The sequence below is a fragment of the Populus euphratica genome, unplaced genomic scaffold, assembly GCF_000495115.2.
Source record: "Populus euphratica unplaced genomic scaffold, PopEup_1.0 scaffold111.1, whole genome shotgun sequence".
NCBI lineage: Eukaryota > Viridiplantae > Streptophyta > Magnoliopsida > Malpighiales > Salicaceae > Populus > Populus euphratica.
The window spans coordinates 1,534,282-1,562,158 of NW_011499877.1; the positions used below are offsets into that span (position 1 = coordinate 1,534,282).

General features: G+C 32.6%; 2 protein-coding genes across 7 annotated transcripts; one reads left to right on the forward strand and one right to left on the reverse strand.

Moving 5' to 3' along the window:
• Positions 1 to 4,322: 4,322 nt before the first annotated feature.
• LOC105128632 (uncharacterized) lies at positions 4,323 to 15,115 on the forward strand. 6 transcript variants are annotated; one of them, XM_011030388.1, is made up of 12 exons: positions 4,323 to 5,026; positions 5,824 to 6,039; positions 7,426 to 7,620; positions 7,695 to 8,038; positions 8,207 to 8,432; positions 8,556 to 10,261; positions 10,848 to 11,069; positions 11,166 to 11,303; positions 13,320 to 13,554; positions 13,676 to 13,697; positions 14,612 to 14,683; positions 14,764 to 14,854. In XM_011030388.1, exons 1-11 carry the CDS (start codon positions 4,715 to 4,717, stop codon positions 14,644 to 14,646), a joined length of 3,651 nt encoding a protein of 1,216 aa, XP_011028690.1. In that variant the 5' UTR covers positions 4,323 to 4,714; the 3' UTR covers positions 14,647 to 14,683; positions 14,764 to 14,854. The 6 variants fall into 6 exon arrangements, with proteins under 6 accessions (XP_011028690.1, XP_011028691.1, XP_011028693.1 ...); XM_011030387.1 differs by having other exon boundaries at positions 4,326 to 5,026; positions 13,638 to 13,697; positions 14,764 to 15,115; XM_011030389.1 differs by having other exon boundaries at positions 14,612 to 15,115.
• A 103-nt stretch (positions 15,116 to 15,218) lies between these two features.
• LOC105128634 (LOB domain-containing protein 27-like) lies at positions 15,219 to 17,089 on the reverse strand. The gene is made up of 2 exons (XM_011030392.1): positions 16,352 to 17,089; positions 15,219 to 16,180 (listed from the first exon to the last, which is right to left on the reverse strand). The coding sequence occupies exons 1-2, from the start codon at positions 17,065 to 17,067 to the stop codon at positions 16,078 to 16,080; spliced, it is 819 nt and encodes a 272-aa protein (XP_011028694.1). The 5' UTR covers positions 17,068 to 17,089; the 3' UTR covers positions 15,219 to 16,077.
• Positions 17,090 to 27,877: the final 10,788 nt, after the last annotated feature.

Below are 27,877 nucleotides of genomic sequence, written 5' to 3' on the forward strand. Positions count from 1 at the left end.
ATGCTTGAGAAGTGAGAAGAAAAATCACCAATATTGTTTAATTAAATTTTCTTGATTGGATAATCAGGAAATTACACCTGTGGTCTAATCATTTATGCTATTAATCTAATAAATGCAATATTTCAACTAGAAAGTAAACAAACATGTGACCATATACTTGATGCATCAATCAATGCCATAATATATCTAAAAAGTTTGCATGGTGAATGAATAGGTTCATATAAGCAGACTTTCAAGGAATTCATCTTTCCAAAATCACTAGTTGGAATCTTTTCTAAGCATAACACGAGTAAGGAAATATATGTGTGTATGCACGCGCGCGTCCTTGAGTTCTTTTAAGCAAAGATGATGATTCTATAACAACATTTGATGAGATAGTTTGGTAATTAATTTACCTTGAGAACATGCAACACATGTATTTTCACTTGGGAAAAGAATCTTTAAGTTTTTTTTTAGGGTGTCCAAATAAATGTCCAATAATCCTTCTCATTGTTATTGATCCCAAGTGTCCAAGTCGATCATGCCAAAACATAAATGTTTTTAAATTGGAACACTATTAGTGTATCATAACATTTATTTCAATAGATTTCATAATCGTATAATAAAATTTAAAAAAAAAAGCAAACAGTTTTTCAAGGACAAGCTTCTGGACTAAAATACGTGAAATAGTATAAAGATATTATTTTCTATCTTCATCTCTTATTTCAATATGATAACCATTCATGTGTATATCTTTAAAACCGAGTAATTTTTTTCTAGACTCAGGTGAATATAATGCATCTTTGATGTCCAGTTTTGTGTTATTTTGTAACAAAATATTAGCTCTTTCAAAGCCTTTAATCATGTTTATTAGACCTGATATTATAGTGACATCATTTTTTGTTAATGTTAAATATTCAAAGTATTTCTTTTCCTTGAGAACTGTGTGCGTTGTTGCATTGTCTACCAAACATAAATTTCCATCGTGAAAATTATGCTTCTATTCAAAATATAATTAAAGTTTATTATTTAACTGAAATAAAATTAACACTGTTTATTAAAAATACAATAAAATAAATATCCTTATACAAATAAAGAATATTAATCATCCTCAAGGATTCCACCATTAAGCATGTTATATGTTTTATTTGGGTTTTCAAAGAAATAAAAAACATCAAGATAAACATTAACATCAAGACAAACATTATGATCTTCAAAATCATCTTTATGAATAAAATTAGTCTTAACTATATTTTATTTCAAAGAGGCTTGATATAAATCTGTAAGATGTTTTAGCATGTGACAAGTATGAAATCAATGACCATGTATACCACACCCATGACACTTATCTTTAGGTTGATGCAAATTCTTTCCCTTTTCTTGTTTGGGTTCATTATGTCTCCACTTTTGGTAAATAGTGTGTAATATCCCACATCGGCGAGTGAGGACTTAGAGGAGGGCCTATATGAGCATGCTCACCTTGACTAGTAAGACACGTTTTGGGGTTATGGGTGGTTGCCAAGAACAAATCCGTGAGGTCCATGGCCCAAAGCAAACAATATCTTACTAGTAGGGTGGGGTGTTATATTGGTATCAGAGCCCAGCTCACTACTGTCTGGTAGTGTTGACGGGGTCGTCGAGCTCCTTAAAGGGGATAAATTCTAATATCGCACATCGGCGAGTGAGGACTTGGGGGAAGGCATTATATGAGCAAGCTCACCTTGACTAATAAGACGTGTTTTAGGGTGATGCGTGATTGTCAAGAAGAAATTCATGAGGTCCATGGCCAAAGCAGACAATATCTTACTAGTGGGGTGAGGTGTTACATGGTAGGTTGCCTTTTAACATATTATCTCTTCTCTATTTCTATTTATTTTTTCCATATCTATACCATTGGTTCTTTCTTATCTTTTGGACAAAGGTTCTATTCACTTCAAGGAATGGTCTAGAACTTGTGGGATGAGATTTATGATTTTTCATCAAAAACTCATTATTTTATTTAGCCACAAGAATACATGAAATTAGTTCTTAATACCTCTTGAAATTATGTTCTTTATATTGTCATTGCAGAATAATATTTGAGGAATGAAAAGTAGAGAATATTTTCTCTAAAATTTGGTTTTCTATAATATTTTCGCCTCAAAATTTTTGTTGTGAGATAATTTTAAAAAGAGCAGAATAACCAATTTAAAATCTTGTAATCTTAAGCGCAACCGACTATAACAAGCTTGAGGAAGTATGTTAAACTTTTAATGGTCATATATTTTCTTTAGATTTTGCTACAAAATAAGAGGATTTTTTATTGTGAGATATTCAACTTTTAATCATTTATGGAGATGGTGCCTAATGAAAATCATTGCTTTTGCTTTTATGTGATCTTGCAAAGATATGCTATTTTCTTTTTTGATGGTCTCTATAAGATTCATAGCTTCCAGATGAATCTTAGTGCCAAGAATCCATAACAAATAATCATTCCTAGAGATATCAAGAGCGGTAAATTCAAGTTTCATCAAATTAGATGTTATTTATATAAAAAAGGAAATAACTTTTCAAATAAAATCATGAATATAAAAAGAAAAAAAATCAATCTTTTAAGACTAATATTTATTTAGTTTTTTAAAAATACTAGTTCTTAAAGAACTATACTTAATTTATTTAATTCTTCAGGGATATACAATATTAGTTCTATAGAAACTTTAAATCTTGATGAATAAAAAAAAAAAGTATGCCAAAATAATTTACAGAACCAAATATATTTTATAAAGTATGAACAATGATGAAAAGAAAAAAATATATGGAAATTGATACAAGCCACGTAAAATAAGATTTTATGCACGCCAAGATTTCAATTAAGAACATATATGTTCATAATAAAACTTAAAAGAGAAATTCATATATTTTATTATATATTTTTTCAATATATAGAATACAAGACAAATAATCTATTTATAAAAAAAAAATAGAAAAATTAAAGGATACTAAAAACCTAAGTATCACGGAAAACTAAGAAACTAAACCCAAGAGTCATAAAGTTCAAGAGATTCTAATGATCATTCAATACATATAATTATAGGTTTTATAACAATTTCCAAGAAATTTCTTTCCAACCCTTTCCTTTTCATTCAAATTCATAATGCAAGAAATAGATTAAAAAAATGGAGCATTTGATATCATTTCTATTTTTTATTTTTGTTTTTAAGTTGCTTTTTCAAAAATTGAAAACTTGTTTGGTTGGATAGTTATTTTTTATATTGTAAAATACACATAGTCTTAATTGAATATTCATGCTCATGTTATTTGAAGTTTAAGAGTTTGTTACCCATTCCCCATTTAATTCAAAAATACACCAATTTTAATTTTAGACGCCCTGAATTTAATCTTTACTAATTTGAAGTATTTTTTAACCTAATACGAGGTGCTCTTGATCTAACATCATCCTCTTCCAAACTTGATCCAACCTCTGGACATTGTGAACTTGGCTCACTCTCATACCTAAGATGCTCCATGCTCAAACTTGAATAGCCTCATCATTGATCATGATATAAATAATGTTTGTTTTTACAATCCAACTTGTCTTTTGAGAAATTTTATTTTTTTTGTTTAAAATTATATATTTTTAATATTTTTAGATTGTTTTGATATGCTGCTATTAAAAATAATTTTTTTAAAAAATAATTTTAATATATTTTTAAATAAAAAATACTTTAAAATACAACATTTATCATAACGTGAAACATACTGTGTGTTGTAGCCCGATATTTTTAAGTAAAAAATACTTTAAAATACAACATTTACCATAATTTGAAACACACACTTAGTTGTAGCCCGACCCTCCTCTTTTTTTTTTTTTTTTTTTTTTTTGACATGAAATAGTCCCAGCCTACCCTTTCAACAGCTTAAACTTGCCCTTTATGCTTTTTAGGAATCAATACCAAAGTTTCTCATTCTTGACTTCAAGTGCTACAAACTTGAACTTGACTCTATCCTTGGAGTTCCATACTTATCCTTTGAGTTCCATACTTGATATATAGATCCAAATCCATCTCAAACCTTGAGTTCTTGAGCAACTCCCGGGAATCTTGAACCTAATCAATCCAATATTCTACTGTCTCGGACTCAAACGTAACTCAATCGCAGCTATCTCGGTTCAAAATGCTATGCTTTAATTCAATCCTTATTATCACTAACCCTAACTTGACCCGATCTACAAGCACCTTTAGAGTTGGTACTAGCTCGATTCCAAATCCATTCTCGACCAGAGACTCGATCCTAGCTTAATCCTCCAACAGTATGAACTTGGTTCCAATTAGGTTTATGAGAAATTATTAGGTATCCATGCGGTGGTCCGATTCCAAAAGCACAAAAGAGAGATCCAACATGATAATCACAATGGATCCTACTATCATGGGCGTGAGAAACCGGTGCTTGGAAAATACCTAAACATCTCTACAAACTTATTTAGAAATTAGAATTGGCGCGCGCTTGGGATTCCAAAGTCAATAGCGAAAAAACAAAGCTGCTAGGTATAACGTCTCAATCGCGCTTCGTGGCAGACAAATATACAAATCATCAATACATCAGATCAGATCATCATAATTTTTAAAATAATCAATCTATCAATCTTACTACAGAGAGACCCTAATCCCAAACTTTCCTGCAGCTATATCCTTCTCTCCCTCTCCGATGCCAAACCTCCCCCCCCTCTCTCGATCGCCTCCGTTAATGTTACAATTATATGGACAGCTCCGGCGTCGGCGATTCTCCGAAATTACCGCCGGATAAGGAGAGAGATGCGGAGTCGCCATGGCCGCCGGTCGTGGTGGAGGCGGAGTGTTTCTCCAATGTCCGGCTCACAGACGCTCCCATACTTTTGTTTGTTCATTTCCACAAGGCACTGCGGGTGGAGATAGCTGACCTCCGCCGTCTGGCAGTCACGGCCTCCGAGGCTGAGAGTGAGGCTCGTCGACCCGAGCTGGTAGTTGAGCTCCGTCGAAGATTCGATTTTCTCAAACTTGCGTATAAGTATCACGCAGCTACCGAAGATGAGGTGTGTGTGCATATATAAATAACCGACCACAAGCTTATCTATTGTGATTTTTTTTTGTTGTTGTGGTTGCTGAGAAAATTGAAGAAGAGAAATAAATGAAAAAGGTTTTTTTTTTTTTTGTAGTTATGCAAAGTAAAATTTAGCACTAGCATTTGTCAGAATTAGGCTTGATCGAGATAGAATTTATTATCTGTTCCCTAGATTTCTAAGCAAACAAGCAGAAAATGCAATTGAATTTTGGTGATATTTCTAAATCCGATGAGCAATTGGTTATTTCAGGGGGGGTGGGGAATTGTAATGTTTACTTGGCAAAATTCAGGTAAGCAGCCTCTCTCATTTCTGAATAATTATTTAATTACTTAATCAAAGAATATGAGCTAACAAATACATGAAGTTGACTTCCATAGTCACCACAGTTTATTTGTGGAGAAGTTTCCTTGAGTCAAAGCTTTTAGGAATGCTAATAAGTCGGGCTTCATCCCTTCATAGTTGGGTTTGTTAAGATAGATGGTCAACATATGTAAATACTCCACAGATTGTATAACTGATAAGGGAAAGATACGTTAATCCTCATATTAAACATATTTATATTATGTACCCAATGAACAAGAGACCGCTAGTTTTAATTTGCTTGATTGATGCACGTTAGTAACTATATTTACTTGCGACATGATTTAAAAGCAGGGGAGTGAGATTTTGATCTCTTAAAATTCAAAACGCCATGTACTTTGACTTTCATGCTCTTAAGTTTGTGCATGTATATGATTTAGCAATTATGAGTTGTTTTCATGTGGCAGGTTATCTTTCTTGCATTAGATACCTGCATTAGAAATGTTGCCCATACATATTCGCTTGAGCATGAAAGCATCAATGACCTCTTTGGAACTATTTTTCATTGGTTGGACCGATTGGAGGAAAATAAAAGTGGTTTGAAGCCCTTTGAGGAACTTGTAGTTTGCATCGGCACCATGCAGTCCTCCATTTGTCAGCATATGCTGAAAGAAGAAGAGCAGGTAACCATTTTTGTTCCTGATACTGTTAGTCACATGAATTACTGTGTTTCACCATGAACAATGTTTTTTTTTTTTTGTTTTTCTGGTGCACTCTCCAGGCAACGTGCATAATTTTTCTTCTTCACTTTGTTATCAATTGCTTTCACTGGTACTGCACTAACATGTTTTGTTTTTTGCTTTTGAACTGAAACATGGTTCTAAAATTAAAAAAAAACTTCTGATTGCTATACCATTTGGGTACATTTCTGTATATGAACGGTTTGCATGGAAAAGGATAGGCCTCTTTTGGATGTCAAAGAGCAAATACTTGAAATTACTATTGTTGCATTTCTGACATTTTTGGCTTAGTCAATAATCACTCATGAAGTTTTCAGAATTTTCTTTTTGTCTAATATACGTGTATTCTAAATTTGAATATCCTTTGCGCGTGGACCAAAAAACTTCTTGAACACCATGGTGCGCCATCTCGATCATTCAAATTAGCAGCTAAATCTCCTATTATATTCAATAAAAATTTGAATTTCTATGGTGAAAAATAGAAATGAATGAGAGGCCAACTTTGGGCACGAAGTTTGTTTTTGTTGGCATCCTAAAGACAGATGAAGAAGACATGCAAGAATTGCAAAAGAAAGGGGCAGAAAAATGATGCAGCTTCCTATGCAGTTCTCTGCTCTTGGTTTTGCTACTACAACAATTGGTCTACTGCCTTCAACATTATACTAAACTAATTCATAAATATGCCTAACGTCAGATGCAATACCTAGTAACCACCTTAATATGTGCTTCAATGTACCACTAATGGACGAACATACCAACTAAACCTACCTGTTACCAACAACAAATTAGAGCAAGCATTTCCTTTTCTGCAACTGTAGATTATTCCCATCCTTTTGGAATTTATTTGGAAACATAAAAAATAATTTTGCAATAATTTATCACATAAAGTAATAGTCAGTGTTGTGATGCTAGACTCTCTAGGTAAAACTGAGGGTCATCCCAGGCTCCAACTGTACATTTTCATTTAAGAGAGGAAGATGAAGGACTCAATTTAGAAAAAAACCTGGAAAAAGGATTGTACTACTTACTTCTTTCATGATGCAGCTTCCATTTAGTCTTCATTCCTCAACTGATGCCCAACAGGATGTTGCCTCCTGCTAGCTGTCATAATTGTTGAATTAAATCCATCCAGGAGTTCTTTGGAAGATCTTACAGTGAATTGCAAGACTAGGATGAGTTCAAAATAAACTAGCTATCTAACCAATTCTCTGAACAACATTCAATCTGATAATTTCATGCACTGCACATCATGTTTGATATGATTCAAGCTTTTGTTCTTTGTATTAGAAATATCATAACCATGGTGTATGTATATGCCTCGGGGTACAGGTTTTTCCTTTGCTTATGCAGCAGTTCTCTCCCAGTGAACAGGCTTCACTTGTGTGGCAGTTCATTTGCAGCGTCCCTGTGATTGTGCTGGAGGATTTGTTGCCATGGATGTACTCCTTTTTTTGTCCAGACAAACAAGTGGAGACTGTACAATGCATCAGACAAATGGTACCCAAGGAAGAATCATTGCAAGAGGTAGATCCTGAGCTAATTTCTCTTCCTAGTATAAATCAACTCTCTGACTGTGATTACCTCATGTGGTGTTGAAGGTGGTAATTTCTTGGCTCCTTAGAAATGATCAATCCTCTCCTGGGGCTTGCATCAGGATTAGACAAGGAAATCAGGATGTACCCAACAAGATGAAAAGCATAATGCAATTGCAATCCTCTAAGAGGCTTTTGGAACAAAATCAACAAAGAAGGAAACATTGTGTCCAAACTGACGTTGGAAAAAGTCTGGTTGATTATCTACATCTTTGGCATGTTGCCATCCAGAAAGAGTGGAAAGAAATTTTGGAAGAGCTGTATCAGATCAGAACCTTAATCAATGCTTTAACTGTAGATTCAATACTCTTCAGGCTGAAATTTCTCGCTGATGTGATTATCTTTTACAGGTAATTATCATAGCTAACTGAGAAATTTCTGTTTTACTAGACAACTCAATTTCATAAGGTTCCAGGTTGTATATTTTGATTTTTTCTTCTCTTTTTTTTTCCTTGCAAATATCTATCATCTTTTTGTTCATTTTATATATTTCTTACGGGATGTTTTCTTGTAAACAGCATTGCATTGAAGAGGTTCTTTTACCCTGTGTTAAAGCTTGAGAACAAACACATGTTCACTTCCTCCAATGAGCAGTCCTCCATTGAAAATCACATAGAAAGCCTACACAAGTTGCTGTATTGTCAAAAGGACTTACCATCGTGCAAGTTTGTAGAGAAGCTTTGCCAAGAAATGAAATCTTTGGCGATGGATCTTACCAAACAATTTATTTTTTATGAAACCGAGGTACTGTTTTGTTATCTTCTTTTCTTTGTCATGTTGCAGAAGTCTTGATCCAACACTAGTCAGTGATTATTCATTACATACCATTCACCACATTGTCAAATGACAGATTCCTGTCTTTATCAGGTATTTCCCTTTATTAGCAACAACTGCAGCCTTGAAACACAGCTGCAGATCTTGTACACGAGCCTTCATGTTATGCCACTGGGGTTACTGAAGTGTGCAATCACTTGGTTTGCAGTTCACTTGTCTAAAAATGAATCCAGGCCCATTCTTGATAGCATGAATTTGAGAGATATTTTAGCCAACAAATCTTTCACTTCCCTTTTACTTGAGTGGTTCCAAATAGGTTATTCAGGCAAAACCTCCATGGAAAATTTCTGCAAGGATTTGGAGAAAGTGTTCAGGAGCAGATATTCTATTCTACCTGAGCAAATCAAGGATGTTGTTTCCTTATCCTCACAGACTCAGACTTGTAAGGAATCTAAATCTAATAATATAGAACTGGTCTCTGCGAAGAAGGGTAAAAATTTTCTTTCTTATGCTTTATCTCCTGGTTCCCACAGAGGTAAGGCATGTGAAACATCTTACACTAGCGAAATAAATCTGCACATATTTTTTCCTGGGACATTATGGGCATCGGATGCTTTTCTTAAATTGCCTGGTGGAGAGAGTTCTTCAGCTCCAACTATCAATCAACCAATACCGATGGATTTCATTTTTTTCTTCCACAAGGCTCTCATGAAAGACTTGGAAAACCTTGTCTTTGGTTCAGTTAAACTAGCTGAAAACTTTGGATTCCTAACAGAGTTCCACCGACACTTCCATCTCCTGCAGTTTTGGTATCAATTCCATAGTGATGCAGAGGATGAAATTGTCTTTCCAGCCCTGGAAGCTAAGGAAGAAGTTCGAAACATTAGCCACTCCTACACCATTGACCACAAGCTTGAAGTTGAATACTTTAATGAAGTTAGCCACTTGTTAGATAAGATATCTGAACTGCGCATTTCCGCTTCTACTGATGATCCGGAAAAGCAGGATCTGATACTGGTGAAGCACAATCGATTATGTATGAAACTCCATTATACATGCAAGTCAATGCATAAACTACTGTCTGACCATGTTCATCGAGAAGAAGTTGAACTTTGGCCCATGTTTAGAGAATGCTTCTCCATCCAAGAGCAAGAAAAGATCATTGGACGCATGCTAGGGAACATTAAAGCCGAAACGTTACAAGATATGATACCCTGGCTTCTTGGTTCTTTAACACCTGAGGAACAATGTGAAATGATGTCTTTATGGCGTAATGTGACAAAAAATACAATGTTTGATGACTGGTTGCGAGAATGGTTGGAAGGGTATGACATAGCTCATGTGGCAACGGAGTTGAATACTTCATGTAATCCTGATCCTCTGGATATTATTGCAACATATCTGCCTACAGAAGCCCTTGACAAACAAGGTGATGATCTCTATGATACCATTGAGGTTTCACAAAGAGACTTTTATAGTGTTAATGTTGAGAAGCAAGAAGAAGAAAGTTTCGATGATAAAGTAAATATACATCATGGAGATCGAAACAGTGATGAATGTTCAGAATGTAAAAAACTACTTTGCGAGGGTGACAAGGAGAGATTTAATGAAGTTTCTAATCTTACAAATAAGACTGATAAACCAGGCCAGCCTTTTCAATTAACTCTGAAGTCCAAGTATCATGAGCGGCTATTGAAAATGAGTCAGGATGATATGGAGGCAGCAATAAGAAGAGTATCTCGTGAATCATCCTTGGATCATCAGAAGAAATCATTCATAATCCAGAACCTGATAATGAGGTGGGTTTAAGCTTGTCTTTATTGTTATAATTTTAGAATTTTACCATAGTGAAAAAATTTATGATACTTCATAAGCATAATGTGTTAGTCTACTAGAAAAATGGCCTACACGGCATCATTAGTGCCTCCATTCCATACTGAGGAAAGACTACCAATAAAACTTATGCTTTTGATTTCAACCAGAATCTTTACTTCCCTTGATTGAAAAAGATAATATTCTGTCTGATCAATTACTTTTAAGAGTTAGTGCACTAGGTTGGAGCAACAGACCAATTTATGCTATTTCGTACATCAAGAAACCGAAAAAAGATGATTTAAGCAAGAATTATTTAACCCCAGTCAAACATCAATAGTATATGGCTACTTTACAATTAATAAAAAAGAACTTGATTCAAACACTTAATGACACTTGAAGTTGTCCATGATTACAAACATATAACCACATCTGTTGATGTTTGCTAATTAGAGTCATCAATGTTGGCAGATACTGTTAAGCTCAGGCACTACATTCTTTTTCTTTCTTTCTGTGACCCCTCTGCCCCTATCTGCTAATGGAATATTAACAACAGCCTCCATATTGTTTCAGCCGTTGGATTGTTCATCAAAAGATATCTCATACAGAAGTAACCATCTCAAGTAATGGTGGGGAAGAAATTCCAGGTCAGCATCCATCTTATCGGGATTCTCCTGAACCAATCCTGGGTTGCAAACACTATAAAAGAAACTGTAAGCTTGTCATGCCTTGTTGTAACAAGATTTATACGTGCATACGTTGCCATGATGAGTTGGCTGATCATTCAACTGATAGGTATGACAAAACTTTGAATAACATTCTATTTGTGGCCCTTTGAATTTGATGGCCTTTGTTCCCTCAGTTCTTTACATGTTTATATTACTTATGCAGGAGAGCTATTAGAAAGATGATGTGCATGAAATGCTTGATTATACAGCCAATTGGAGGAACATGCTCATCTGTCTCCTGTAATAATTTATCGATGGGAAGATACTATTGCAGGATCTGCAAATTGCTTGATGATGAAAGGTGATGCATCCTTACAAACTTGAACTTTTCTCAAATTGACAATAATTTATCTTGTTGAATTGGTAATCTTCAAACAATGATAAGCTTTTTAATTTTTCTTTTTCCCCAATGTTATCACAATCTTCTCCCCCCCCCCCCCCCCCCCCCCCAATTTATCTGAGAAAACTTATTGCAGCCAGAAGGTAGATATGCAATATGTATGATAATCTAGAAGTCAGAAATCTTCCTTAAAATTAACTGAATCAGGCATTATCAACTCCAATTTTTGAAGAAACATGGTGAGCATATCAAGAATGAAAATCAGCAAATCTTGGTCAGAGACACAAGATTAAGGAAAGGAAGAGAACTTATTTTGACTGGTTGTTTGATAGTGGTCACTCTGGGGAAATCTTTGAGATTTTACAACCTCATTAGGTGCAAGAAACTCTGAATATACATGTTGCATTTGGATGTCATAGGTGAAGGAGGCTCTGAAGAAGATGAGGATAAGGAGAGCAAACAGTCCTGGCTGAATTCCTATAGAAGTTTGGAAAAGCTAAGTGAAAGTGGAACTGTGGGAGGGGTGTGGTTGATGAAAGCATTCAATAAGCTATTAAAAACGAGTAAGATACTTGATAATTTGAGGAACTCCCTTATCCCTTAGATAAAAAGAAATTGGATGAGCAAACTACAAAGTTGCACACAATATTGGGCACTAAACTTAATAGATACTGCATTTAGTTCTGCGAAACGGTGCTTAGTATGATTAACTGAGATGCCACAGGATCTGGAAAATAAATTAGGTTTAATGCCTGGGAGATTGTCTACAGAGGTTATTTTTCTCTTAAAAAGAATAAGAAATATAGGAAGAAGAGACTTTCCTATGGTCTTCATGATTTAGAGAATGTTTATGATAAGAGTGCCAAGGAAATATTTTGGCAGGTGTTGGAGAAATAAGGTACCCTGTCGAGTATATAACTTGAAAACAAAGTATATGCATTACAATTTTAGCAATGCATGGTTATGTGGTGGTTAATAACCAATATACAGTAAAGTCGATAGAGTCTGATCATTTTCAACTAGTCACTAAACAAGAGGAGAATAAAGATGAGGATATTACGGGTGCCGTAGTTGGATAGGCAGATTAAATGGAGAAATAAGATTAGAACCTTATGCATAGAAAATCCTAATAGGTTAAAAGTAAATTTAATAAACCTGTTAGTAGACATTGATGTAGAACAAGTAGATGGAATGGCAGAAGATATGAAACCTTGAATCTACTTAGCTGAGCAGAATCCACTAGGCTAAACCTTGAAAACCACAAAGGGTTCTTTGGCTCACAATAAATTAGGATTCCTGAAATCTAGAAGAGGAAAGAAATGCCAAACTCAACTTTTCATATATCAAACACTGTCCAACAAAGCTGATAAAGGCATAGCACAACCTTAATTCAGATATGCCAAACTTAAATTTTCACTCATCAAATGCTGTCACACAAAAGAATTGTAGTTCTATTTGGATTGGTCCCCATTCAGATATGCTCCATGTTTCTAAATGTAGCTGAGATGCAGATGTTAAAATGGATGTGCAGCAAGAAACAAATATATTCTGTCTGCTTTCTCAGTCGCTAGATTTCAGAGTCTACAAGAATTTCATTACAGTATATTATCATAATTCGGGACTTACATTGCAAGATAATCCCATCATAAATTATCATAACAAAATTATACCCTCCCCTTCAATGTTCAGATCTATCCAAATTTGATCTTCCACATAATCTCAAAACATATAGACATTCTTTCCTTGTTATTTAGGCAATCTGTGTCTCTTCTCTAAAAAGGAAGTTCAATGTGCTTTCAATATTTGTAATCTTTACTCCAACATTTTCTCTTTTATTGTTCATCCTCCTCCTTTTATGTTGACAATTATATATGGTAATAGTGCTCTCCTGCATCAGGTCTCTGTCTATATATTTTATTTGAGTTTTTTTTGTAAAGTCCAAACTGTCAAACTTTTAACATGGAATATGTTCAATAGGGAAATCTACCACTGCCCTTACTGTAACCTCTGCCGAGTGGGGAAGGGATTGGGCATCGATTACTTTCACTGCATGAATTGCAATGCCTGCATGGCAAGGTCTCTTTCCGTTCATGTGTGCAGAGAAAAATGTCTGGAGGACAACTGTCCAATTTGCCATGAATACATTTTCACATCAAGCACTCCTGTGAAAGCCCTTTATTGTGGTCATTTGATGCACTCAACATGTTTTCAGGTGCCTGGCTAAGCTAACCTGCCATTTTCTTCAAATAATGTATATTTATATAATTTTACTGGTGTTTCTTATGCTTCTGCTAGGAATATACTTGCACTCACTACACCTGCCCAATCTGTAGCAAGTCACTTGGAGACATGCAGGTCAGTTACCTTATGTTTTTCTGTCTTTTTCGTAGTCAGTTTCTTCTTCTTGTTTTTTCTCTCTCCTTATATTCCATTCTCTATTAAGCAGTTTGTATTTTCGATGGTTGAAGTATTGCCCAAGTACTAATATCATATTCTTATAACATATTCTTCATCATCATTTCCACTTTATTGTGTTTTCCCAGAAGTAATCAATGCACTCTGAAAGATGACTTGTTCAATGCTAAAACTGAAATTTACTGTGAATAAAATTTACTGATTTGGAAAAGAAGGAAACTGATTTGCTGAATTTAAAAGTTCATGATTATTGACAATAAGTTCTTCAAGCTAAAGCAGTTCTAACATATATTTGACCACTTTTGAGGATCAAGTGGTCAAAATTTAGTATGATCTGTCTTCTAGGGCTCATCTCACCTCTGAATTTCAGGATAGAACCAGGGCAGTGGTATAACCATGAAAAGCTCTTGTTTCTGTGGCTAAATCAGTACAACTCAGTAATTGCTGTGAAATTGTTCAAGTGATATCATTTTAAACTTTAAGGATCAGTGTATATAATTTCCAAGATGAATTAATTCCTATCAGCGAACAAATGAGCAGGCAAGACATTAAAGGTTCTCGTTTGTATTCAGTTCTGATTCAACTTTAATGTAAGAAACTATCTTCATTGTTGCTCCAGATATGTGTTTCTATGGAGAAACAACTCTCTGTGCACATAGTTGTGGCTCTCTCGACAGTCTTGGATTTCTCTGCATTCATTTTTGACAATTTTGTGGTCTTATGAAAGGTCATCTGCTTAACAGGCTTCTTTGTAAGCCATTGAATATTCAATTCACATGCTAGTTTTATTCAGCTGCTTTACTATTGTGGGACGTCTTGAATTTCATTCACTAAACTGTTCGAATATCTTTCAGGTGTACTTTCAGATGTTGGATGCATTACTGGCTGAAGAAAAGATTCCAGATGAATACTCTGGACAAACTCAGGTTTATAGATCTCCTTCCCTCATTATTCTTGCAAAATGTTATAAAATATATCCTTTGATGGATTGTGAAAGGGATTGCAGTTTATACTCTGTAATGACTGTGAGAAGAAAGGAGCTGCTCGTTTCCATTGGCTATATCGCAAATGCCCATACTGTGGCTCATACAACACCAGGCTTCTATGACTCTTGTTGATGCAAAGTGAGTGTCACCAATTTCTTTCCTCAAGATACCGCATGGAATGATGAGCTTGTGTATAATTGTTTCTGTCACTTGCATTAGATGAGAGTGATAATAATTTTGTTGCAGCTTCATAACTTGTTCTAAGGTAGTCTTTCTTTGATGAGATATGTAGTAATCCAAAATTCTTTGCTAAAAAGAATGGCCATTTTTTTCAAGACTGCTTTTATGAAGTTGCTTGGATTTTCTGTTTTCTCTTATTCTTCTAAATATAGCTCATACATACTACAATAATGAGAAGAAGAGTTGAAACTTCTTTTGACAAAATCGCATTTGATTTTTTTTCCGACACAATCGCATTCGATTTTTTTTTCCTGTTTGTTTTAGAAAAAAAAAAAAACTATGTTTATACACATACACAGCATATAATTTGACTAGATCCTTCTGTAGTTATGTACCCCTTCCTGACTAGAACGTCATATAGTGGAGCCATGTAGTTTAAATAAGCACAAATAGCTAAGCCACCTCCATTGTATTTTCTCATCCTGTTCCTAATCCCTGCTGGATGCTAACAATACCTCCATCGTTTGTCTAATGAAATGTCAATCAACGAAGTCTGCATTTACTTCTGTTCATCTTGAATCTGTTTCATGGAACTTTACACCAGAACACCTTCAAATAAAGCGACCACTATATTATCCATCTACCACATGCTGAAAATCTTGAACTAGCCCATTCGACCACACCCTTCTCAAAGATCTTGATAACTCGGCCATTGATTTAGAAATCGGTGGTCCGCTGCTGTAGAAATTGTGCCGCGTAATGTTTTCATATCCTGATTAGCAAATTAGTAATTCCTTAGTGCTTCGACAACCAATGGGTTTCGTATAAGAATATATTCATACGAGCAAAGAAATTTTGAAGTAATCTGGGTAGGGTTTGCCGTCATTGTTCATAATATATTGATTCACAAAAACCTGATCAACATATTCTCCCAAAGAAATTATGGATTTGATCACTGAAAACTAACGCGCTGAGGGATTATATAATTGACTAGAATAAAATCAAGTTATGCATGCTAGAACTTCATTCTAAACAGTGAAAAGAAAACAGAACCTCAAAATTGTGGAATGTACTCTATGGCATTAATTAGAAGGGGGGAAAAGTAATGTAATTGAAATAAAAAAGCTATCTCAGTTCTCTTATCTTGTTCCTAATCAATTGATACTGGTAAGACTAAAACGTGCAGCAGCACTCTTCAATTCATTCTCTGCAGCATGCTCCATAGATGGTGCGGTGTCCTTCAATGATTCTTCTGAGCTGCATGCATGCATGCATAAAATTTGCACCATAAATTAATCAGGTAACCAGTATGATATTAAACTAAGACATGTATGAAGATCGAATAGCTTTTAGCACAGTAACCATCTCTTCAAATCGCAACCCGTGGAAGGAAAGAAGAAGAAAAAAGAATGAAGAGAGATAACACACCTTGATTCGTAGGGTTCTTTAGTTTCAATATACGATTGCCTGTCATCAATAGAATCAAAAAATGGATGCATCTCATCATAATCTTGAACAATTTCTTGTTGGGTGGCTAGTGGCTGTGAAGCAGCTAGCTGAGACTGAATAATTGGCATGGAATTGATGTTATAGTTAGTAGCATAAGAATGTTGACCCCAAAGTGAGTTCCCAGCATTATCATTAGAATACAAGTAATTAGAGCTGTAACCAGTATTGCTACCAATAACAGAGTAGGAGTATTGTTGTGCCAAGCAAGGCTGAGGAGGCGCCATTCCTAATTCTAATTGGGATGGAACATCCTCAGTTAAAGCTGCAATCTGATGTTGATGCTGCTGCTGCTGCCTGTACATCTCAAGTTGCGCAAGGACAGCACGGAGCTCTTCTTCGACCTGCTGAATCTGGAAATGCAGTTTACAGATGATGCCCCAGCAGCCATGAACAGGAAACCTGTCGCGAATATTGGCCTGGTAAATGATGGAACGCATCGCTTCCTCGTGTTGGTGAGGATCAAGATTCTCAAGTATCTTGAGGATTTTGCGCACACCGAACAACTTATGAGTATTTTGGAACAACCTCGGTTGGTCAGGAGGGAAGTAAGGCGCTAAAGGACACTCAGAGGAGCACTTTCTCCTTTGATACTTGCACGAAGCACAAGCTTGGCTAGTGCCTCCCTTAAGAGTCATGATGTGGACATCAAAGAAGATGATAAGAACATGAATGGTTAATGAGAGAGAAGGTATACATTAAGGAAATTTATTAATAACAGTGGGGAAGAGGGAGAGGGAGAGGGAGAGAGACGTGTGATTGTTTTAGTAGTTGTTTAAACTGAAATGGTTAAAACGTAAAACATTTTGGTGCTGAACAAGTCTGATAGGAGCGGATTTGCTGGATGTGAAGAGACTGAGTAAAGGAGAAGATTAACGAAGATCGAAGAGAGCGATTATGGCGGGGGTTGGTTTTTATTTTCTCCTTTCTTAATTAATTTCAAGCATATATTATTATTATCATTATATACTATTATTGTTATCACAAGACGGGGAGGGACAACCGTAGCAATTCTAGCTTCCACCGCTCCTATCTTCCTGCCTCATCTTTCTATGACTATATATGGAATGCAATGGTCACCTCTGCCACTTGATTACGTGGCCTGTAATAGTTCTACATGCCTGCAGGTTTGGACTGTTTTACCAGGTGCGGGGAATCCTTCGGCCTGTCCAAAAGTCTTTCCCGTCTTTAAGGTTGTAATGGGGTGCCATGGACTTTTAAAGCTCTGCTATAGCAAGCCTTGCAATTGAGCCTCTAATAGCTAGCTTGCCTAACTAAATTTAAAATGGCCAGTTAACCTTACCTTAACAAAGGAACATTCTGAGGGGTGACCTTGATATATATATATATATATATCAAGGTCACCCCTCAGAATGTTCCTTTGTTAAGGTAAGGTTAACTGGCGTATATATATATATCAAGGGCACCCTTCAGAATGTTCCTTTGTTAAGGTAAGGTTAATTGGCCATTTTAAATCTAGTTTTTAATGTTCATTTAAATAAATTGAGCTTGAGCTCTAGCTCGAGTAGAGTTTGACTTAATTTTTTTATTTTTTTAAAATTTTTTAATTCAAATTCTCTGCCAGTCCCTTGAATTTTTCTCTATCGATAAGTATCCCAACTTGTTAAAATCTATATCCTAAACAAGGAGTAAATATCCTCTTGATTTAGAAGACACGATCACACAGATTTGGTACAGTTCTGAATCATTATAGCGATTCTTTCTGATTCTATCGCTGTAGAAGACGTTCAAATGCATTTGCTAAAAAAAGACCGAAAGTATTTGCGATTAAAGAGATTATACGATTAAGATAGTATCTGACCAAAAACTGGTTGGCTTCTTGCCTCTGCTTTCCACCGTCCGAAAGGGGCAAAATTGATTTGGCTCATGAAACTGGTTGGCTTCTTGCCTCTGCTTTCACCGTCCGAAAGGGGGATTACGCCCGTGTCTAGTCTAACGTTAATTCTTGTTGGCTATCGGCAGCGTAAATGATCAGGCGGTTCTTTTAAACCAGCATTAGCATTTTGCCCAGTATAATCTTCTGGGTTGGGATCCTTCTCGCGCAGGGCTTCCATACTAGGAATCCCGATTTTTATTGGATCTGCTCTTTTGTTAGCATGGAGACGAATTATCTCCTATTCATCCTCTTTCTTCTTAATAGAACCACCCCCCCACCCCCGAACCTTTCTTGAGACCACCAAGCCCTCAAGCACGCCATGGAAGCAGGCAGCTAGAGCGAGCAGCTTAGTATTTGACGACCAAGTCAGAGACTACTGGATACTAACAGTGCATTATCAGGCGGTATCCAGTTAAGGGGTGGCTAAGTGGCTTGAGGGATTGGTTTACTAAATCGACACACGGTACGGATTGCTACCTCCCGTTCATAGTTCTGATATAGATGATAGATCTTGATCTTAAAGATAGAGCCTTGAAGCGGTGACTTCTGCGACCTGCTCTCTCTGTATGCTCGAAAAAAAGAAACCTTTAGAAGGATTTGAGTTGCTAGTTTAGTACGACCAGCTATTTAAGCTGAACGAACAGTTTTCTTCATAAATTGTAGGCGTTTTATTATCCAGGAATTAATACACTAAGATAAAATATTCTCCTCGTAGAGAAGGCTAAAGATGTGGTTTCTGTTTCTATTTGAATCTGGTTTTCAAACAAATTTCTCGCTTTGCTGGTTCTGTAATGTCAATGGGTCATAAGATCAAGTCAACCGTGAAGTCCCAGTTAAAAAACAATCTTCAAATGGGTTTTGATATTGGTAACGACGACGTGAAAGACAAGCAAACCTTTTGGAATACGATCAAATGCCTATAATCCTCCTTCAACAAGAAGATCTAGCAACATGTCAAGTCTGTGCATATAAACATAGAACAGAGAAATGACGGCAAACAGTCTTTAGGGATTCTAGACAGTTGAATCTCCTCAAAAATCTCCCAGTGTCAAGAGTATTGCTACATTTTGTTCGGCCAGCCAATCTAGTCCAAAATTTAAACATGTCATTACAGGGATTAGAGAAAGGGGAATTCGGGGATTTTTGGTTCATTTCTCTGCCGAGTCCTGGTGATTTCTATTTGAGGGGATTGAAGAAGGAATTAATTGTAAAGAATATTGCAGGTTACGGAAACCTCGCGCTTGAGAGGCAAATCACGCACTGTTTTAAATGTGAATTGACTAGCTGAAACTAAAACGATTAACAGGTTAGATGACTCATGTCACATGCCACGTCATATTTTATCAACATGGTAGATTAATTTCAGTGTAAATATAACATGGGAAATATTCCTTCATTTGGAAAATATTCCTTCACTGGGAAAAATAAACAAACATGAGGGCATTATTTATACTAAAAATAAATATCTACATATCATCATAGTATAAGAACACTAATTATTTATTTTCATACAAGTTCATACAAGGAAGATAAGTTAAAATTAATTATAAATCATATAATTAATTAAAAAATTCAAGATAAACTAAAAACAAGAAAAACATAAATGCGATCTACCATGAAAAAAAAGTTTATATATTCGATCAAGATGAAGTTATTAGCTATGATGGAAAATTTCATTTAATCAATTAGAGTATCCAGGTCTATATTAAACTTCAACTAGGTTTATATTAAACATGAATTATCAATATATATAAAATGTTAAGATTATATAATAAATTAGAAATCATGTGATTATCAAAAAATAAGCTTTGTCTTAATTAGAATACATTTTGTTTTGGGATTGTAAATTTCTTACTTGATATGAATTGTCTTCATAGAATTAGGCTTAAGAGATTACTTTGGATTATAATAAACTTATAACAATATAAATATAAATAGGATCATATAATTATTGTAAATGATCATTAGCCTTGTATATATAATTGCATTCCATTTATCTTTCTTATTTTTATTTATTAACTTCATTATTTTTCAGTACCCTTTATTTCTTTCTTTTTTTCTATAGTTTTCATCTCTTCTTCTATATGTTTCTTTTATCATTTGGTGGTAAGTATTTCTACACTCTACTTGATTTTGCAAGGATGCTACTTACCTTTACTAAAGATTAAGTTTTTTTTTATTTAAAAAAGTTAATAAAAAAATATTTTTTCCTATAAAAAAGCATGAATTGGAAAAAGAAATTCTTGCTAAATCTTTCTCCTCCATAATTCAAATTATTTGATTTTTTTTAATACTTATTTTAATTTACATAGAATTCAATAAAAAAAAATTTTAATTTACATAGAATTCAATAAAAAAATTTTTTCCAAAAGAAACCCAACAATAAAAGGGAAAATAACCTAATAAAAAAAAATAAAAACAAATATATTGTGAGAAACTCAGTGAGATGTTTTGATTTTAAAAAAATCCATTAATTAATTCCCCCCATCTTTTCAATTTTTTCATGAGAACTAGTTTTTTCTCTCTCCTAATATCACATTAATGCAACATTGCAACTTTGTGATAAAATATTCATAACTATATAAAAGTACTAACTCTAAGTCAAAACATTTAATTTGAATAAAATACCCTTAAATTTTTATTATCTTGATAACCAACATAGCAATTTTAATTCTTCTTAGATATGAAGCTAATTATTAGTAGATGTGTTAATCTTTTCCTTTTTTACCGTACAAATTAGTAGTTGTATTAACATTTTTTTTTATATGAATATAATTATTAATAGTTGTATTTTATTTTCTATAATGAGTCACCGTTAATCAAAGTCTAATAATATTTTATTATTTTTTCTCATTGTACAATGTCTTGCAAATACTCTTCCTTTGTTTTTTGGCCCCTATAAGTAATCCCAAGCGCATGAGAAACCATGAAAGCTTAGACAAAAACCGAAAAGGAATCGGTTTCCCAATCCTATAATGATTTATCAAATTGCCATTATTATTCTTTTTATTAAAGCTCCTTGCTATTTATTTTATTGACTAATCCAGCTTTATTAGTTAAAGGAAAAAGACATTTAATTAATTAAATTAAAAAATTCATTAGATTTATATTTGTGCTTATATTCTTAATTTATCCTCCCCCTTGTAGCCAACATCCAAAACAAAAAAAATTATTTTAAAATTTAAAAATTATTAAATTGTATCTGTTATAAAATCTATAGTCATACATGTTAAATGCTTACTAAAATCTTTTAGACTTTATTACTCTTGAAATTATTATGTTGGTTTTCCATAACACTTAGTTTCCTGTGTTCTTTAATTTTTTTTTTCTATAAATAGATTATTCATCTTGTATTCTAAGGATTGAAAAATATATATAAGAAAATGTATGAATTTTTCTTTTAAGTTTTATTCTGAATATGCATGTTCTTACTTGTTCTTTATTTTTTTAACATGTTATCAGCACAATCACTCTACTTAATTTATATTGAAATCTTGACATGCATGAACTCTTATGTTACGTGGCTTTTATCAATTTCTTTTTTGTTTTCTTTTCATTATTGTTCATACTTTATGAAATATATTTGGTTCGTTAACTTATTCTGACAAATTATATTTTTTTTATTCATCAAAATTTAAAGTTCCTAAAAAACTAGAATTGTAAGTTCATGAAGAATTAAATAAATCAAATATAGTTTCTTAAAGAACTTGTATTTCTAAAGAATTAAATAAATAACAGTCCTAAAAGACTGATTTTTTTTTTTATATTCATGATTTTATTTAATAACTTGTTTTTTTTTATATAAATAATGTCGAATCTAACAAAACTTGAATTTACCACTCTTGATTTATCTAGGAATAATTTTTTTGTCATAGATCCTTGATGTTGAGATTCATCTAGAAGCTATGAATCTTTGAGTGGCCATCAAATAAAAAAATAATACATCCTTACAGGATCCGTGCAAAAGCAATGATTTTTATTCTCCACCATCTTCAAAAAGGATTTAAAAGTTGAATATCTCATAATAAAAGATCCACTTCTTCCCTAGCAAATCCAAAAGAAAGATATGATCACTAAAAGTTTGACATACTTTCTAAAGCTCGTTATGATTGGTAGCACCTGAGGTTAAAAGATTTTAAATCAGTTAGTGAATATAATGTGACTCTTTTTAAAATTATCTCATAGCTGGAATTATATGGTGAAAATATCACAAAAGATCAAATGTTAGAGAAAACATTCTCTACTTTTCATTACTGAAATATTATCCTGCAGCAACAATATAAAGAATGTAATTTCAAGAGGTATTCAACACTAGTTTCATGTCTTATTGTACTTGAACAAAATTATGAGTTTTTGATGAAAAATCATCAATCTCATCCCACTGATTCTAAACCATTCCCTGAAGTTATGGAACATTTGTCCCAAAAAAAAAACGAGCCAAGAGTATAAATATGAAAAAAAACAAATAGAAAAAAGAGAAGAGATAATCTTTCAAAAGGCAATCCATCATACCACCAGAAATGGAGACACAATAAACCCAAACAAGAAGAGAGAAAGAATTTGTATAAACATGAAAATAAGTGTTATAGGTGTTATATGCATGGTCATTGGCTTTGCACTTATTGCACACAAAAACATTTTACAGATTCATATCAAACCTTTTTAAAACAAAATATAATTGAGACTAATTTTATTCATAAAGATGATTTTAAAGGTCATAATATTTATCTTGATGTTTTTGATTTCTTTGAAAACCCAGATAAAATAGATAGAATGCTTAGTGGTGGAATCCCTGAGGATGATTAATATCTTTTTATTTGTATTAGGATATTTATCTTATTGAATTTTTAATAAACAATATCAATTTTATTTCAATTAAATAATAGACTTTAATTATATTTTCAATAGAAAAATGACTTTTCATAATAGAGATTTAAATATGGTAAATAGTGCAACAATACATACAATTTTCAAGGAAAGAATTACTTTGAATATTTGACATTAACCGAACTTAATATCACTACAACATTAGGTCCAATAGCATGATTAAAGGCTTTAAAAGAGCTAATTGTTTGTTACCAAATAACACAAAACTTGATATCAAAGATGCATTATATTCACTTGAATCCAAAATAAATTTACTCAGTTTTAAGGATATACATGCTAATAGTTATTATATTCAAACAATAGATGAAAAAAATATATAATATCTTTATATTATTTCATGTATTTCATGCTAGAAGTTTGTACTTGAAAAATTGCCTACCTTTTCTTCTAGAATTTATTATATGATCATGAAATCTATTGAAAAAAATGTTGTGATACACCATAATTATTCTAACTAAAAAATATTTATGTTTTGGTATGTTCAACTTGGATATCTAGAATCAATAATTATGTGATGAGTTATTGAAAACTCACATAAGCATCCTTTAAAGAACCTGAAGATTCTTTTATCAAGTGAAAATCCATGTGCTGCATGTTCTTAATGTAAATTAATTACCAAACCATCTTCATTAAAGGTTGTTATAGAATCACCATAATTTCTTAAAAGAATTCAAGGAGATATATGTGGACCTATTCATCTACCATGTAAACCATTCAGATATTTTATGGTATTGATTGATGCGTCAAGTAAATGGTCACATGTTTGTTTACTTTCGAGTCAAAATGTTGTATTTTCTAGATTAATAGCACATATTATCATACTACAAGCACAATTTCCTGATTATCTAATCAAGAAAATATAATTAGACAATGCTAGTAAGTTTACTTTTCAAGTATTTGATAAATTTTACACTTCTATTGGAATTGATATTCAACATCTTGTTGCCCATGTATATAATCAAAATGGTCTAGCAAAGTCATTTATAAAGTGTCTTTAATTAACTGTTAGACCATTTACTTATGAAATCAAAATTGTCTATATCTGTTTGAGGACATGCTATATTACATGTTGCATCATTGGTTATAATTAGACCAAGTTCTTACCATAAATATTCTTCTTTGCAACTTATTTTTAGTATACCTCCAAATATATTTCATTTATGAACTATTGGTTATGCGACTTTTGTGCCTATAACACCCCGACAAAGAACTAAAATGGGTCTATGATATAAAATAAGAATGTATATTGGTTTTGATTCTGTATTTAATATTAGATTCCTTAAATCTTTAACAGATGATGTTTGTAAAGCACATTTTGAATATTGTTATTCTGATGAGAACATTTTCCCATTATTAGGGAAAGAAAAGTTTGTGTCTGAAGCACAACAAGAAATTACATGGAATAATCTAAAGTTATCTTATTTTGATCTAAAGACAAATTAATATGAACTTGAAGTTCAAAAGATAATTCATTTATAAAATATTACAAATAAATTACCAGATGTTTTCATCAATAGTAAAAAAGTGGTTAAATCTTATATTCTAGCTGCAAATGCTTCATCTAGAATTGAAATCCCTAAAGGAAAAAAAAAGAAATATAATAGCAAGTGAATCTATACTATGCATGAAGCATGAAAGACTTGTTGGTGCTAAAGGAAAAAATCCTAGAAAACTAAAATAGATAATGATTCTCCTGAAGATTCCTTATCCATAAAAAAAATGATATCCTGAAGATTCCTTATCCATAAAAAAAAAATGATAAATATTGTGTCAAAATCATCTCCTAATATTGATCCTCCTAAAAAGGCATCTCTTAAAGAGATATATCATATAGGTACCTGAAAATAATGAGATTTCTATAAACTATGTTCATACTGAAAAGATTTTAGATCAAAATAAAATTATCATAAATGACGTATTTGCATTTAAGGTTGCTTTTGGCATCAATGAAGTGATGATGAAATTAAACCACAAATTATCAAAGAATATCGAGATAGAAATGATTGGCCAATGTGAAAAGAAGCAATCTAAACAGAGTTAAACTCACTTGTAAAATATGGAGTATTTGGACTTATAGTTTATGTACCTAAATGTGTTATACCCATTAGATATAAATGAGTTTTTATTAGAAAATAAAATGAGAATAATAAAATTTTTCGATACAAAGCACGACTTGTTACACAAGATTTCTCATAAAAACCTGATATTAATTATAAGGAAACTTTTATTATTATTATTATAGACTCAATCAGTTTTAAATTTTTGACTGGTTTAGTAGTCTCAGAAACACTAGATATGCGTTTAATAAATACAGTTACAACATATCTATATGGATCATTAGATAGAGATATTCATATGAAAATCTATAAAGGGTTCAAAATGTCTGAAGCCTTTTATGATAAACCCAGAATTATTTATTCTATTAAATTATAAAAATCTTTATACGGGTTGAAACAATCTGGTCAAATATGGTATAATTGTATTAATGAATACCTTCTAAAAAAAGGTTTGAGAATAATGAGATTTGTCCATGTATTTTTATTAAGAAAATCACATTTGAATTTGTTATTGTTGTAGTATATATTGATGACTTAAATCTTATTGATATTCTTGAAAAGCTCATAAAAACTACAACTTATCTGAAAGATAAATTTAAGATGAAAGATCTCGAAAAGATAAAATTTTATTATGATTTAGAGATTGAATATCTTTCAAATGAAATATTTGTCCACCAATCAACGTATACAGAAAAGGGCTTTAAGCACTTTTACATATATAGTGTTCATTCTTTGAGTATATCTATGTTTGTTCGATCACTTGATGCAAAGAAAGACCCTTTTTCGACTGTTAGAAAATGATGAAAATATTCTTAATTTAAAAGTATTATATCTTAGTGTTATTGGAGTACTCATGTATCTTGCAAATTATACAAGACCAGATATAGTTTTTGTAATCAATTTATTGACAAGATATAGTTCTACTTCCATAAAAAGACATTAGAATAAGTCAAACATATAATTCACTATTCTGTAGAACAACAAAAATGAGGTTATTTTATAGTGGATCAAATTCATAATTGATTGGATATGTAGATGCAAGTTATTTCTCTAATTCCCATAAAGAAGATCACAAATAGGTTATTTATTTACCTATGAAGGTATTGCAATTTCTTGAAGATCTCCCAAACAAAAATTAGTGACTACTTTGTCAAATCATTCAATAATTATTACAATCTATGAAGCAAGTCGAGAATGTATATGACTAAGGTCAATTATCCACCACATAAAAAAACATGCATTGTCAACCATTGAAGATAGTCTCACAATATTATTTAAAGATAATGTTGTTTGCATCACTCAACTTGGAGCAGGCTACATTAAAAGAGACAAAACAAGACATACCTTGTCAAAGTTATTTTATACTCAAGAGCTTCAATATAAGAGAAAAATTGATATCAAGCAAATCAGGTCAAGTGATAACATAACAAACTTATTTACAAAGTTTTTACCGGCCTCGATTTTCAAGGAGCTTGTCCATAATATTGAAATGCGTCATCTTATAGATTTATAATAAGACATGTACTTTTAAGGTGAAGTTAATGCAAGTTGTACACTTTTTCCTTCGCTTATGTTTTTCCCATTGAGTTTTACTTAGCAAGGTTTTAATGAGGCAATTTAGGATTTTTATGAATCTTGAAGTATTCAAATATGGATCTTGAAGTATCTCTATTAAACATTCCATTGAATTCTGAAATATTAAAAAATCACACAAATATTGTACTCTTTTTCCTTTGCTTAGAATTTTTTGCATTGGGTTTTTCTTTGTAAGGTTTTAATGAGACACATTTTTAGTACATTTTCATTTAAGGGGAAGTGTTATAAGCTCTATAATTATATATATTGAATGTCCATTAGAATTTCTTAGACTTCATGACTTTTGAGTTTAGTTTCTTAGTTTTCCATGACACTTAGATATCCTAGTATATTTTAATGTTCTTATTTTGTTTTTCTATGAATAGACTACTTGTCGTGTATTCTAAGGATTGAAAAACATATATAGAAAAATGTATGAATTTTTCTTTTAAGTTTTATTTTGAATATATATGTTTTTAGTTGTTCTTTATTTTTTTAACAAGATCTTAATTATTTCTTAAAGAGATTATTAGTTATTGTGTTATGTTATTTTTTACTATTTTTGCTAAAAGGGTTTTTACTTTTGATCAAACTCTATTAATATTGGAAAAAAAAAAACTTGGTAATCTAAAGATACCACAAAAGCTTTATTTGCACTTATATCTTTAAAATTTACATTACATATAATAAAAAGAACTCTTTTAAGTAAAATGATTTGTAAAAAGTATAGTTTAAATATTATTTTCATAACCGAATTTTGAATCCTTAAAATTATTTTATTAAATACATATTTAAAAATCATAAATACAAACTTTGGAAGACTAAATTAGTACAATCAGAGGTTCATTTACAAGAAATTTAAAGTTTAAAGGCTAAATGAGGGTTAAATTGAAAGGATTCAAGACCAAGGACCTTTGTGCAGAAGATGGGCAATATTGGGGGCTGTATCAAACTTTTCTAAGGACTAAATTGAAGAAAATCAAAGTTTAAGACTTATTAGGAACTAAATTGAACAAATTAGAAGACAACAAC

Coding starts and splice junctions, on each gene's coding strand:
- LOC105128632 (XM_011030386.1), top strand. CDS start 4,715: ATGGACAGCTCCGGCGTCGGCGATTCTCCGAAATTACCGCCGGATAAG. Junction 6,040..7,425: donor TGCTGAAAGAAGAAGAGCAG/GTAACCATTTTT, acceptor CTCGGGGTACAG/GTTTTTCCTTTGCTTATGCA. Junction 11,070..11,165: donor GCTGATCATTCAACTGATAG/GTATGACAAAAC, acceptor TTACTTATGCAG/GAGAGCTATTAGAAAGATGA.
- LOC105128634 (XM_011030392.1), bottom strand. CDS start 17,067: ATGACTCTTAAGGGAGGCACTAGCCAAGCTTGTGCTTCGTGCAAGTAT. Junction 16,181..16,351: donor AAAGAACCCTACGAATCAAG/GTGTGTTATCTC, acceptor GCATGCATGCAG/CTCAGAAGAATCATTGAAGG.